Below are 13761 nucleotides of genomic sequence, written 5' to 3'. Positions count from 1 at the left end.
CGTGGCATATGCAACATTGATCACGAGGTCGAGGGAATAAAGGCACATAGCTGAAGTCTCTATCCGGTAATTAGGGCTAGATGCAGCATGCGTAATAACCAAGACCAAGACGAATGCTCTTGAAGTCATGCTGTTTAAGAAACATATTAGGTATATAAATGCATGAGATGATACCCGTGAGCGCTCCAGTAAGCATTTCACTCATACGACAAGACTCTTCCAAGCATAAGACATAATAAAAACACAATTCGTCCTCCTTTATCCTCGCCTGTCCTCCTCTGCACGGTTGACACAAGGACTCAATACGCCATGGCTCAATCCAACAGACCCAATCAAGCGTCTCTCATTGCAAACGGAACGCAGCTGGCGCAGGCGGGCACCAGTAAAAGTTGTATGTCACCCTTCTCTTCCTCTCAGATCAAGGAGAAAGAATAATCAAGTACGCAGTATCTGACGTTAGTCTACCAGGTGCGGATGACTTTGCCATGTCTCGCTGGCTGGCACAGAATCCTGGGGATGAGCCTTGGCGAGGGCCATGCATAGTGGATGGAGTCAACGCTGGATCTCTGCAAGAACACGCCAGCCAAGGTAGGGATGATTGGAGTCTCGTTGCTGAGAATGGCTCGGTGAGAAGTAACAAGTCAGCTCGTGCTTGAGAAGTGTAGAGGGCCCATGAGATCGATCTCCCGAGTGTTACACTCCTTGTATCCGTCGAAGTCTTCGATTACGCTGTATTATAAAGACTTCATGGTCGTCTGGTGGGAACATAGTTTGAGCTTGCTGTTTCAATCATTAGCTAAGGCAGTTGGGCGAGATCAACTTATTTTCAAACGAAAAGACGAGACCCTGAGCGGGAAGAGACCAACATAGTACATGGCTGTCATGGAAGCATTCCCCGGATGCATGCCATGTTGTTGAGAGACCAGGACCTTTACATATGCACGTCCTGCGCATGATCGCTAGCTGTCCGACTCTCTGAATGGCAATCACAAATCTCATAAACCTAATTCTTTACCAATAAGAAAGAAAGAAAGAAAGGAGAACCGTGCAACACTCGATGTTGAAACAACACAACGATTTCAGAGTCGACCCACTATATACAAGAATTAGTCTATAAGCTAGAGACTCCAAGAACGCTTCGTGGATACCTACTCACTGTTGCTGCCACAGGCCTTCGCTGTGTTGAATCGACTGCTTACTGCCTCTGCCTCTTTCCCTGCACAAAAACTTACTGCATTGCTTTGTTCCTGATATAGAGCATCATAGCCTGACGCAGGACGTGCATGTGGCGTTTATCATCATCTAAGCGTCATGCGCAACAATTCCTCCTCAAGATTCACGTCAGATCCAGAGGGCAACTCAATCAGTGGATGCTTGCTCTTAAACTCAGTCAAGTTCACTTTTGCGGCTTCCCAACGATGGAACAGATCGTCACGCGCACTAGACAGGGGAAAGACTGTACCCATCCACTTCTCGAGCTGAGTTACAGTCTCTGAAAGTCTGCCCAATCGGTCCTGTAGCGACTTAACCCTCGCGCCCTCGCGGGCAAGAGCCAGGCGGCGACTGTTGGCCTTGTGGAGCGTCTCTAGCTTGTCCAATACCTTGGGCAAGACGCTCTTGGCATGGCGTGCGAGTCGGAGCTGGGTGAATGCTTCTGCTCTCCGACCGTATTGGATCTCGCGCCACGGAGCAGACCCTTTGGGATGTTGTGCTTGTTCATGAATAATCTGGAGCAACTTATCGTGGTGCTCCTGGTCGATGCTGGAGAGCTTGCCCTGGAGACGTTGCAACGAGCTGATCTCACCAAGCTTGACTGTAGAGTATGCCTCCATGTCCTTAAATGCCTTGAAGTTGATGGCGACTTGGCTCATATATGTCTCCAACAAGCCGTGCAAGGAACCACTTCCCGTCGCCTCGAGGAGCTTCACGTGATCTGGAGTCATTGTCTCTCGCATGCTGCCATCTGCGTCGTAAAGAATATAGAGCAACACAAGGAAAAGGGTGGCTTCGGTCTCGTCGCACTTCAAACTTTCGCCCACTGCGGTACTCGCATGTTGTGCTGCCCGTTCGAATCTCCGCTTTTCGAGCTGTCGTACACGTGCGCACTCTCGTTGATAGGGCGTCTTCACCTTCTTCCGAACGTCTTTTTCTTTGCTACTCTCAGTTGTTACAAGTTGCCCTTCCTCGAAGGGTGCTTGATGAGCGTTTCCCTCGGACGTTGAGATTACGACGATAACGGCGTTATGGACCTGAACTTCGAGCTGCGCGCGGCGGCTCATCCGCTTGATGCATCGCAGCCGGTGTTTGCGGATTTCTGGCTGGCTGCGGTCCAGGACGAAGACGTGAGCTTCAAGACCATCTGCTGATCGACCACTCTCAACATCGACCACAGAGTACACCTGTGCGTGTCTCTGACCGCCTCGCTCCAGCGGTTCCCCCATCCGCCACATCGTGTTGAGATTCATGTTTGGCGGTATGATATCAGGTGTCTGGTTGGGGTTATCGCTGGGCAAGTCGCTCAGATCCGAGTCTGCAGCCTCAGGCGGGTGAGCAAGCCCATGCCCTTCTTGCGATGGATCTGCCATCTTTGGAGGCGAGATGCTGCAAGCAACCAAATTCAACGAAAGAAGGATTTGAGAGACAGGATGACCTCGACAGACCAGGCTCGTGGATATCCGAATTGCTCTCGATGCTGTCTGGGAGCGAAGCAGCCAGAAAGTGACTCTCGCCATAGCCCTCCCCATTGGGGGCATTGGGCATTGGGCATTGGGCACAGAGGGACTGCGATCCTGATGCCTTGATCTCAGTGGCAGGAGGCGTCTGACATGCAGTGCATACCACCCAATAGCGAGTCGAGTGGTTGTCCGGGGCTTAGCCCCCCCAACCTATCACGTCGGCACGCGTGTCATACCTTGGAAAGAGAAGTGGCAGCCTTATAACAGACAACGCTGAAAATGCACAATGGTGTCATTGGGGAGGAGAAGGGCTCCGCCTGCGACTCAGGCAGAGGGGCAGCCATGGCGGACTACAGACTCCTCTCTGCTCGATAAAGAATGGCCTGTTTGCTGTGCAAATGCATTGTCACAAGAGAGCACTTTTGACAATCACCTGGATTTCCACAGCTGTTAGACCTCAAGCTTCCGATATCGAGCTGAAGACGTGACCTCGCATACGCCTTCACCTGATTAACACTTTTCTTACTGAACAAAACTTCGGAAAGGGGAAACTGCTCGGAATCTCGTAATTCCTTCTCATTCCTATGTAGTAGATCGCCAATGCAGAGAGGAATTCCCCCAACTTTTTACAAGGCTGCGTCGAAGGGAATTAAAGAGAGCGAAAAAGCCTCTTGGCACCCGCAAGACGAAGTCTTGATGCCAATGTAAGCTAAGCTGCTTGTGCCGCTGAGGTCATAAAAGGGATTCGGGAGGCTTAGTTAGCATGCCTTGGCAAGATGTGCATGTAATTGCCAAGCTTTTGGGGTTGAGCTTGTGTGTGTGTGTGCAGGGTTGTGAATGAGAAATGTCAGAGAGAGACAGAGAGGGAGGGAAAAGCGAGGAGGGGCTACAGCGGTCTAGTGCTGTAAGAGGAAGGTGACCACGCGACATGATCGACGTTTTGGAGGAGCAAGAAAGAAGAACAAGAAGGAGAAGCCCCTCGGACAATGTCGGTCGCCTTGTCCTTCCAGCCGTCAAGGAGATGGGGGACATCCTTGCCGTACAAGGAGAACGGACCACAGTATAATTTAAAGAAGGTTGCCAAGCATGATGTGGATATTTTGTGGGCGATCGTCTTCAGTCAGCCGAGAGAGAGCCTGAGAGGGAAAAGGTGTGTTGCACTATAGCAAAGTACATATAGATGGCCTCCCCAAAGGAACTGAAGGATCCAGCGAACGGTGGAGCATGCCATCAGCGCCAGCATTAAGTCGGATTTACGACTCTGAGACAACCAGTGAACCCTAGCTGTGGGCTCGTTCTCAAGTAGGTTGTGATATAGTACCATAGTAGTAAGTAGATTGAATTGATGACTTCCCAGGTGGTGGTAATTAATTTGAGTCTTGTGTGATACAAACCCATTTTCCTTGACTATTTTCGGTTTACTTTCTTTTTGTCTTTCCTTTTTCCGCCCCCCCCCCCCCCCAACTCTCCCCTCGCAGCGCACGGCCCCCATGGCTCCAAACAGGTCGATCCTGTGCCAATGCACCCAAGTCATCATCCCTTGGCGGGGAGGATTTTTGTGGAAAAGTAACCAGATGCGTACAGGCGAGGTGTGGTTGGGCTGTCAGTGTTGATCCTCACGTCTTGGCAGCTGAGAGGTGGGTGTGCCTCAGTCAGGCAGACGGATGCGAGGCGTCTGGGCACGAGAGGCTGATGGAAGAAGAGTACGGATGAGCATACTGTAATTGCAGCAGTACCCGTACAGTGAGGGCACCTAGAAAATGTGGGCTCTGAGCTTGGAGAAGGCGGTGCAGCAGCAGGGCGGGTGTGTCGTGTCATGTATACCAACCCGTTATGCTTGCTGCCCGACATAGTACAGCCCATACTTACCATACATAGTACAATCAAGTCAGTCGTAACATGCTACCACTAGCACTGTAGCACTACATTGTGGTATATGTGGTTCAATGCAGCTCTACCACGAGCCACGAGAGGTGGAGAATCTTGTTAAAAAAAAAAACCGTGGGCTTGCGAACGTCTAGGGGACGTCGGATGCCGATTTGTCGTTCGTCGTCTTGGGCAAGGGGTGGCCTCGATGGCAGATGGGGGTACCAGATGCTACTATATACTGTAGATGTTGTGGCAACGTTCGGTTCGTTCCCATTAAGCTTGCGGCCTGCCAGGGCTTGTGTGGTGCCCGTTGCGCCAGGGACCACAGGGCGCCAGGAAAAAAAAGCTTGGTAGTGGCAGCTGGTAGCTCAGGGCCCTTTGGCATGGACCACCGACCACCGACCGCCGACCACACCGCAGCATCACCCTGCTAGCCCTGCTATACATAGCGCTATGCACAGACAAGTTCAAAGTGTCTAGTCCCAGAGTACGCAACACAAAAAGCCATGATTGGCTCCTGGCTCTCGGTCTGCCCCGCATCCTTCGAAGTGGCGCAGGGTTCAGGGATATAGTGTCATGGGGGGCCATGCCAATGACACCGTAGGCTGTGGGCCGCGCGTCCAGTTCAGTTTTTTAAATTTTTTATCGATATGTTTGACCTGTCGTCTGGTGCTGCGTTTGAGGCTAATGTTGTGGGCGGTTTGGGGCGCTGCCGTCATCATCTTCGCACGCCGCCCATGCGCCACTGTGGTGGGTTTTCGTTAGTACACCCCATACTGTTTCCCGCAAATTCACTGTCTCCCTGACCTTTGCTACTCAATCGCAAGACACGCAGGAGATGTGGGAATAGTTGACTGCAGTTTCAATGGTCCTACAGAAGTAGGCAAGGGCAGTGAGACGTCAGATCCTAATAGTGTCGTGATGGTGGTCCTGCAAGACACGAACATCGTTGGTCCTTGTTTGCAGCAAGAGAGAAAACTAGGAGACGCATGGAAAGGGGGGGGGGGTAATCAATAGACAAAACCACGAGTCAATTCCCAGAATTATACCCGAGCCTTGACCTTATGCCGAGGTCAGGTTCCATGCCCCTTTATCTTTGCTCTACTTTTTCTGCTCATTATCATCCCGTCGTGAGGAGTTTGCTACCATTATCGCTCTCTTTCTCTCTAAAAATATACGACACGGTAGTCTCCGCAGATGGACATCACATAGTCACGCGAGCAGAAAGCTGGGTATCAAACAAGTGTTAGTCCAAACTGAAGGGCTGGTAAGTCGCAGTGCCAAGGCCAAGAAGTGTTTGCGTGCTATGTGTAACGTTTTTATTTAGGAGGCGCGGGAAGGGCTGCAGAGGGCTAGGAGAGCAGGGCAGAGCAGGGGAAGAGATAACATCATCAATGTAGCAATCTTGGATTGGTGGTGTGGCTACTAGGTCGTAAGCACACAACGAGGGAGAAAAGAACCCTGGCAGCCATCGGCGTACGGAAGGGACGGCATTTGGAAATTGCTCACGCGACGCCTACAGCGCACTATGAATGTACCATGATGAGTAAATGGTACGTATTGTGGGCACGTACCTTTTTGCAATGTCTACTTGATATGCAATGGGAACACAATCATGTGGACGCCGTCTCCTTTGTCCTCTCTCTCTCTCTCTCTCTTTCCCTTCAGCCCCATTTTCCCTGTAGTACTTTTTGAATCCTCCTCGAACACCACCACCATCCGGGCTGCTCGTCTCTCAGCCACCCCAATGTTGCCGCCCCTCCTTTTTATTTCTTTGCCTATCAATCAGATTGGCCAATCTACTAGTAACTTGCTTAGACATAGTACTCTGTCTACGTGTGTGATTTGTCGTCGCCGTCCACTGTAAAACGCACGAACTCAATCGAGATTTGACTTGCGCAATTCCTGGCGCTCATCCCCTGCCCGGCAGTGGGTCCACAGGCCCCATCACCTCCTTATAGTGTGCCCCTGTCAGAACCTGATGGCGGCCTTCTCCCTTCTTTGGTACGTACTTGGCCGACGTGGACCTGGTCCTTGGACCCCACGAGCCTTGCTACCATAGTACGTACCCTCCTCCTCCTCCGCCCCCCTCCGCCTCGCCCCAACATTCCGTCGAGTGGTCGTGTGCCCATTTGATCTTCTTTTTTATTTCGCTATCCTGCCATTCACTGTAGGACAATAGCTGTATATCCAGCTTTTTGTCTGGCATTTCCATTTTGCTTACCTCCAGCAACCCGACTTCGACCATCCCGAGCCCTTCTCCAAGACAAAGGCATCTCCAAATCTGCTGCCGTTGGTTGGCCTCCGTTCGTCCCGTCTGCATCTCGTCTTTCACCAGTCGACGTCACGCGACCACCTCACACCGCATCGTCACCACTGCCCTGACCACAGACCAGCAGGAGACCAGACCTCTTGGCCCCTCTACCCCCTCAGAACATCAAACAGAACGACTTGGAAGAAAAAAAAGTGTCATCATCTATCTTCTCTCCTCCCTACGGCCCTGACCCAGACCCAGTCTGATTACGCACCCCAAGACCGTCTCACTCCGCTCCCGCCGACCATAAGCGCCCACCTTCAATCCTCCTCTGTGACCTTGACTGGTCTCGGTTTCTAAAACAATTTTGTCTCTGACACAAACACACACCACCACCACTTCCTCCTCCTTCGACCCAAAGGTGTCCTCGAGGAAAAGGATAACGATCGCCAAACCGTTACCGTCAGGAGAGACAAAGACAAGACAGACAAAGACGCAACAAAGTCATCTTCCTTTGTGCGCCCGAAACAGCTGATATCCTCTTCTCCGCCCCCCCAACCAACTTCCAACTCCCGGCCATCAGGCCACGCTCATCTTTCGTCTCTCGTGTGTGTGTGTGTGTATGTGTGTCTACGACCTGCACACATACACCACAAAACAAAAGACTTATTCTTGTCTCTGATTACACAATCTCCACATCTTCTCAACCATGAAGCCGACAACAGCGATCCTCCTCGTCGCCTCTCTCGCGTCTACCACCCTCGCCTTCGCCCTCCCCGGCATCCTCGAACCGCGGCGGGTCGAGAAGAAGGGCGATGGCAAGTACTTCCACGAGCCTGGCGGCAACGACGAGTTGGGCCACTATGACGAGCGCTACTTCCAGGGCATGGTGGGCTACGACGAGCACCGCGTCAACCTGCGCAACCTCGTGCGCAGCTACCTGACTGTCTTCCGCGCGCTGGGCGTCGAGACGTGGCTCGCCCACGGTACCCTCCTGGGCTGGTGGTGGAATGGCCAGATCATGCCTTGGGACTACGATCTCGACACCCAGGTCACCGCCGCCACGCTACAATACCTCGGCGATCACTACAACCGCACCATGCACGAGTATCGCTACCGCGACGAGACCACTGGTGAGGAGCGCACCAAGGTCTACCTGCTCGACGTCAATCCCAACCACGTCGACCGCCAGCGCGGCAACGGTATGAACGTCATCGACGCCCGGTGGATCGACACTAGCAACGGCATGTTCATCGACATCACCGGCCTCGCCGAGCGTGACCCCAAGCGTGCACCAGGTATCTGGGCCTGCAAGAACAACCACCGCTACAAGACCACCCAGCTCTACCCCATGCGCGAGACCGAGTTCGAGGGCGTGACTGCGACTGTGCCCTACTCTTTTGATAATATCCTTGTCGAGGAGTACGGCAAGAAGAGTCTGGTCACCACCACCTGGCAAGGGTAAGTTCCTTTCAGAATGCAGATTCGTTGTGTTGTACAGCAAGCTAATTGTTCTCTTTCTCTCACCAGGCACCAATGGAACCCCGATGTCAAGGAATGGGTGAAGCAGGAAAAGTAAACCCACAGAAACTTCAAGAGTCCAAGAATAAGGAGAATCTGCGACGGTGGGGATCGACTACGACGACTTGTCCTCGTTCCTCCCTACCACCGACTCTCCGGCGGATCCGATGCCCACCGGGGCTCCTCAAGTCGCCCTGGGCGTGCTGTCCCGGCCTGACCTGGTCTACAAGGCTTGTTGGACCTGCCACGACCGGAGGACAGCTCCTGAGCATCGCCATAACAACAACTGTCGTGGGCTCCTCGAGCCCCACCGCGCTCGCTCTTCCCCACGCGGCCTGATCCTCTTTGGAACAAGGCCCCACGGTCTCGCCCAGGCCACCAGATCTCAAATCCAGCATATGATATTCAAGCATAGCGAGCCGGCGTTTTCCCAAAAGGGTTTTTATATGCTTCGATATCCAACCCGAACCAATTGTTTTTTCTTCTTCTGAAGATGCCGCGCCGACGACCGACAATGACGACAATTTTGCATGAGCAAGCAACCATCGCGAAAGTAGAAAGAAAGGTTTCTATGCGGTACCATCTTTACTTAAATTTTTTTTTTTTGATGGAGGGAGAATCACATAACCTGAAGGGGTGGGGGGAGAAAGAATGATGGGAAAGAAGAGAGAAAGGAGGGACGTGCAGACATTATTTGGATGGTGCATGTGTGTTGAAGTTGGATATGGCCCCAAATATATATCTCCTACATTCACTGGTGTTGAGTGGCTATTTGGTTTCTTTTCTATGGACGCAACGGCGGGCTAGATTCCGAGCATCCCAAGACGGAGATGGCTTGAGGTCTAAAATAGTTCTGTCCCCTACCGCCGCCGCCAAGAAGGGGAAAGAAACGGGCGCCGTTGGTATTCAAGAGCCTTGGCGGGCGCCCCTTACACCACGTCCCAACATGTCCATGGGCTACGGCCGAGATGGGGCGCCAAGAGAGTAGCAACACGTTTGTGTTCGCTGCACGCACATCAAGAAGGGAAAGGAAGGTTCCAATCCTGTTTACATACATCAACAAACGAGGGCTACACGGGGCGGGGGGGGGGGGAGATCTGATCTTTTGGGAATGTTGTCATTATGCTGTTAATATCGCACAGAGGGCGAAATTATGGAAGAAGAGAGGGAGGGAAAGAAAGGAGCGCATAGTCACGATGATACCCCCAGAGAGAGAATGCAATCAATCAGAAATTGACTAAATGGTTAGACATTCACTTGCACTCTTACATAACTAAATGTTCAGCATCATCGACTGTAGTAGGTCGAACTGAGTCGTACTTACTGTATATACTAAGCCTCTATCGAGACCAGATATGCAGGGAGACATGGCGGGCCTGAACGGGCCTGAGACGGACTGGCCTGGCCTGGCCTGGCCTGGTTCTGAATGACCACTTGTTTTCTTACTTTGCTCGGTCAGGAATGCTCTTGCAGTGAGTGACAGGACTCTTGTCTGTTTCATGTGATTTATTACGACCGCGACTATCCCTTCTTCGCGCAGTGAATGGTCCTGTGATGATGCAGGCTATGTATGGTATGGGTATGGGTATGGTATGCTGGTTTAGGTTGACGTGGTATTCACGGCAGTAGTAGTAGTAGTAGTAGTAGTAGACATTGCCTCGCTTTTGCGCACTGTCATACTACCTACTCGTCCGGCTCCCACCCTCGCCGTTCTCGTCGGGTGGCTTGCTATCCTCCTGCATTCTCCTCATCCTCTCCTCTGCCGCCCTCGCGATCACATCCCGCCTGCTCAGTCCACCACCAGAACTACCACCACCACCGCTCGTCGCTCCTCCTCCTCCTCCTGACGCGCTGCTGCTGCTGCTCGCACCAAGAACATAAGTCCCGCCCGTCCAGCCCCCATGGTCAGGAACATCAGCCTCGGCGCTCGGCTCATAAAAGAACCCTTCCTGTCCTGCCCCGCCGCCGACGCTCTGCCCACCGTGCCGCCAGTCGGCAGCTGCAACCTCCCGCTCGATCTGGTGGCACAGGTCCCAGAAGTTGCGGTCGTGGGGGCCGTGGACGTTGTGGGCGAGCTCGTGGCAGAGGGTGTCGCGGATGGTGCGGTAGGCGCGGTAGCCGTCGTAGGCGTCGGTGCGGAGGCGGAGCTCGATGGCCTCGCCGTGGTTGCGGTTGAGGCCTAGGAGGCGGGTTGTGCCTTCGTGGGAGGACTGGGTGTTGCTTAGGGGGTCCATCTCTGTGAGGAGGCCGACTGTGGAGTATTGTTAGCTTTGTGTTTGTGTGTGTGCGTGTGTGTGTGTGTATGTGTGTGGATGTTTCATCCTTCCTTTCACTTAAACAAGAGTCTCGTGGGTCTTTTCCTCGTATGACGCTTTCATTACGCAAAGGAAACCTCACGTTTCAGAGACAACAGTCTTTCCACATACCTGTGAACTTATGTTTTCTCATGGCAGCCTTGATTCCAGGGTCCTCGGCCAGCCGCACCAGCAACTCCCGGCTCCTCTCCGGATTCCTCAACCCAGGCAGCGGCTCGATCCGTAGAAACGTGTACTCCGAGTCCTCCTGCCGTCGCTTCTGTCCCACCGTCCGCCGTGCCGGCACCGCGGCCCTCCTCTGCGCCTCTCTGCGGTCCTGTCTCGCTCTGGCCGCAGCCGAGGATTCCCTTAGCCCTTGCAGATCCTCCAACGTGGGCACCTGCAGCGTGACCTTCTTCCCGTCAAGATGGGCGATCGTCTTGTTATCGTCCGGGCCGGACCTCAGCATGGCGCCCTTGGCTATGAACTTGGCCTTGTCCCAGTCGAAATGTTGTGGTGGTTGCGAGGAGGTGTCATGATCTGCTGGTGCTTCTGCTCCAGGCGATGGGCCCCACGCTGCGGACTCTTCACATGCCGTTATGAGATCTGAGAGGAGAGCATCTCCGGGAAGCTGGACGTCTATGGTCTTGCCGCCTTTGGAGATGTGGATGGACAGCGCGGGAGGAATCTCGCCTTCTTTGGTTGTGTTGTCATCCATTTCCGGTGGTGGAGAAATGCGAGTTCTGTTGCTGAGTGTATTGAAAGCTAGTGATTATTGTGTGTATGTATATGTACAGAAATGGTATTTGGTATAGACAAAGGAAATAGATTTTTCTTCTTCTAGAAGGGGATGATTATGAGGGGATATACATGGCCGCTATCGAATCTTCCATTGATGTCGATGAGCGTTGAGTACTTAGGCTGAGTGGGCAGTGTGAGCCGAGAGGCTTCATGATGACGAGGACTCACTAACAGACAAGACGATACTTGAGGCGTGTCGGGGGCTTGGATTGCAGTAACCTCTGTTAAGTGGCCCTGAAGCCCTGGGCTTCCAGTGGATTGGTAATGCTTTCTGGGCCTAATTTAGGCCTAGCCCGGGCCTTTCCCCTGTTAGTGGCTAAGCCCTCAGCTTACCTCACCATAATAGCATGCATAGCCTGCCACGGTACATCGTGCTACTGTCCGTACTCAGCTACTGTGCATACTATGGTACATAGCTCCCAAGTTTAGAAGCCAGGGGGGGCCAATCAGAAGCTAATCGCGTCGTGTCCTTTCCACCTGCCGTGTCTATGCTTGTGCCTTGTGCCTTGTTGTTGTAGGAGAGCTTCTTTTTTTTCTTTGGTAATTTAATTCAGACAAACTCACAAGTCAGCAACGACAACACCATTTCGCCCATTGAGCTCGTCCAACTCGTCGTGGACCGACGCCCATCCTTTTCAATCCGAGACTCGCATGGTCTCGCCTCTCCTTCACCAGTCTACCTCTTCACTCCATCCAAGTGGCTCGAGCCCACACCGTCGTCCAAGATGTTGAATGTGTTCCGCGTCCTCGGTATGCAATACGTATCCTCCTCCTCCTGGTCGTCTTTCTGCTGCAACCACCCTGCGTCCCTAGCAGGCTGCGATGCGGGCTTCAACTTCGTCGCGCCGGGCTGCGCTGACCATTGTTCATGTTCTACACAGCGGACTTCTGCCATCTGGGGTCAATCCTGATCCTGCTTCACAAGATGGTCGATCTCAAGGTTCGTTGTGCCCCTTCTTAATGGAGATGGAGGCGTAAAAGTTAGACGGTATCCCTAACGAAACTGTCCGGTTGCTTCTAGAGCTGTTCCGGAATATCCTTCAAGTCGCAATGCATGTATTTCCTCGTCTACATCACGAGATATCTCGGTAAGCAATTGATCATAAAACATTAGCGAGAGAAAGCCATGAGCGCAGTCGATGGCTGACCCCGTCTCCCTCCCTTGTCCCGGCAGATCTCTTCCAAACCAATAGTATCTACAACCTCCTGTTCAAGATCGCCTTCATCGGCTCCCAGGGCTACATCCTCTATCTCATGACCAACGCGTACAAGCCCACCAATGACCCGAACCTCGACACCTTCCGCGTCGAGTACCTCCTGGGCGGGGCGGCCGTCCTGGCCATCGTCTGGCCCTACAAGTACACCGTGTCCGAGATCTTCTGGGCTTTCTCCATCTGGCTCGAGTCCGTCGCCATCCTCCCGCAGCTCTTCATGCTGCAGCGCACCGGGGAGGCCGAGACCATCACTACCCATTACTTGGCCGCCCTCGGCCTCTACAGGGCTCTCTACATCCCCAATTGGATCTATCGATACGTCGCGGAGGAGAACCATAAGGTGGACTGGATCGCTGTCATCGCCGGTATTATCCAGACCGTCATGTACAGCGACTTCTTCTGGATCTACTACACCAAGGTCATGAAGGGCAAGAAGTTCAAGCTGCCCGTCTAGAGAAACATGTTTGGAAAGTCCTCTCGTCGTTCCGAGCCTGGGAAGGAGATTTCGTGGCCACCACGGAGGGGAGAGTCCACGGGGCAAGAGCAGAGGAAGGAAAGAAGAGAGTGAGCATGCAGAGTGACGAGAGAAACCAGTCCTGTGTGCGTGTATATGTGTGAGAGAACGTCAGAGGAGGCCATCGGACACCGCCATCACCACCCTTAATAACTGGAAACCACCGTGGCCTGGCGGAAATGTCTCTCTGCGTGTCAAGGGAGCTAGCTGGCTGGCGGTCGGGCGGCCTGCCTGTCGACACAAGAAAAACCAGGGGTCGCATGCATGATGACGGCGTTCAAGGGGTCAAGGAGCTCGGGAAACGGGAATGATCCAGGCTTCGCGATACAGTGCGCATGCGGCAAACCTGATGATGATGGGCAGTTATTTGGATTTCTTTTCTTCTTTGTCTGTTTCTCAAGAAAAAAACAAAAGAAGAAAAATGATTATTTATCGTAGTTGATGGATCAATGGGAGCAAGATTTAGATCTCAGCCGGGGGGCCCAGCAAGCCATCCCCCTTGCCCCCCCTCTCGCATGCGGCTTGCAACAACTTGACACTACGTTCGTATCATCTGCACCAGGAATCTTATGCCAACCTCCGTTATCAACACACCAGAGAATGAACAGTTCTGGGGTTG

The 13761-nt window shown here is 52.9% G+C and overlaps 4 protein-coding genes across 4 annotated transcripts; 2 read left to right on the top strand and 2 right to left on the bottom strand.

Moving 5' to 3' along the window:
* Positions 1-981: 981 nt before the first annotated feature.
* Positions 982-3019, bottom strand: M406DRAFT_105820 (uncharacterized protein; the record flags this gene model as incomplete). Its single annotated transcript, XM_040915168.1, has 4 exons — positions 982-1093; positions 1153-2578; positions 2661-2820; positions 2912-3019. 3 exons carry the CDS (start codon positions 3017-3019, stop codon positions 1299-1301), a joined length of 1548 nt encoding a protein of 515 aa, XP_040776396.1. The 3' UTR covers positions 982-1093; positions 1153-1298.
* A 4193-nt stretch (positions 3020-7212) lies between these two features.
* On the top strand, positions 7213-8377 carry M406DRAFT_289628 (uncharacterized protein; the record flags this gene model as incomplete). Its single annotated transcript, XM_040918863.1, has 2 exons — positions 7213-8259; positions 8329-8377. The coding sequence occupies exons 1-2, from the start codon at positions 7508-7510 to the stop codon at positions 8375-8377; spliced, it is 801 nt and encodes a 266-aa protein (XP_040776395.1). The 5' UTR covers positions 7213-7507.
* Positions 8378-9957: 1580 nt separating this feature from the next.
* M406DRAFT_350989 (WLM-domain-containing protein) lies at positions 9958-11331 on the bottom strand (the record flags this gene model as incomplete). The annotated part of the gene is made up of 2 exons (XM_040922594.1): positions 9958-10570; positions 10746-11331. The coding sequence occupies 2 exons, from the start codon at positions 11329-11331 to the stop codon at positions 9999-10001; spliced, it is 1158 nt and encodes a 385-aa protein (XP_040776394.1). The 3' UTR covers positions 9958-9998.
* A 1136-nt stretch (positions 11332-12467) lies between these two features.
* Positions 12468-13613, top strand: M406DRAFT_355916 (uncharacterized protein; the record flags this gene model as incomplete). The annotated part of the gene is made up of 2 exons (XM_040923295.1): positions 12468-12502; positions 12589-13613. Coding segments are annotated over 2 exons (529 nt in total), but the record flags the coding sequence as incomplete, so codon positions are not given.
* Between the last annotated feature and the right edge of the window lie 148 nt (positions 13614-13761).

This window comes from Cryphonectria parasitica (genome assembly GCF_011745365.1).
Source record: "Cryphonectria parasitica EP155 unplaced genomic scaffold M406scaffold_4, whole genome shotgun sequence".
In the NCBI taxonomy this organism is placed as follows: Eukaryota; Fungi; Ascomycota; class Sordariomycetes; order Diaporthales; family Cryphonectriaceae; genus Cryphonectria; species Cryphonectria parasitica.
This window is presented reverse-complemented; position numbering and strand designations above follow the sequence as displayed.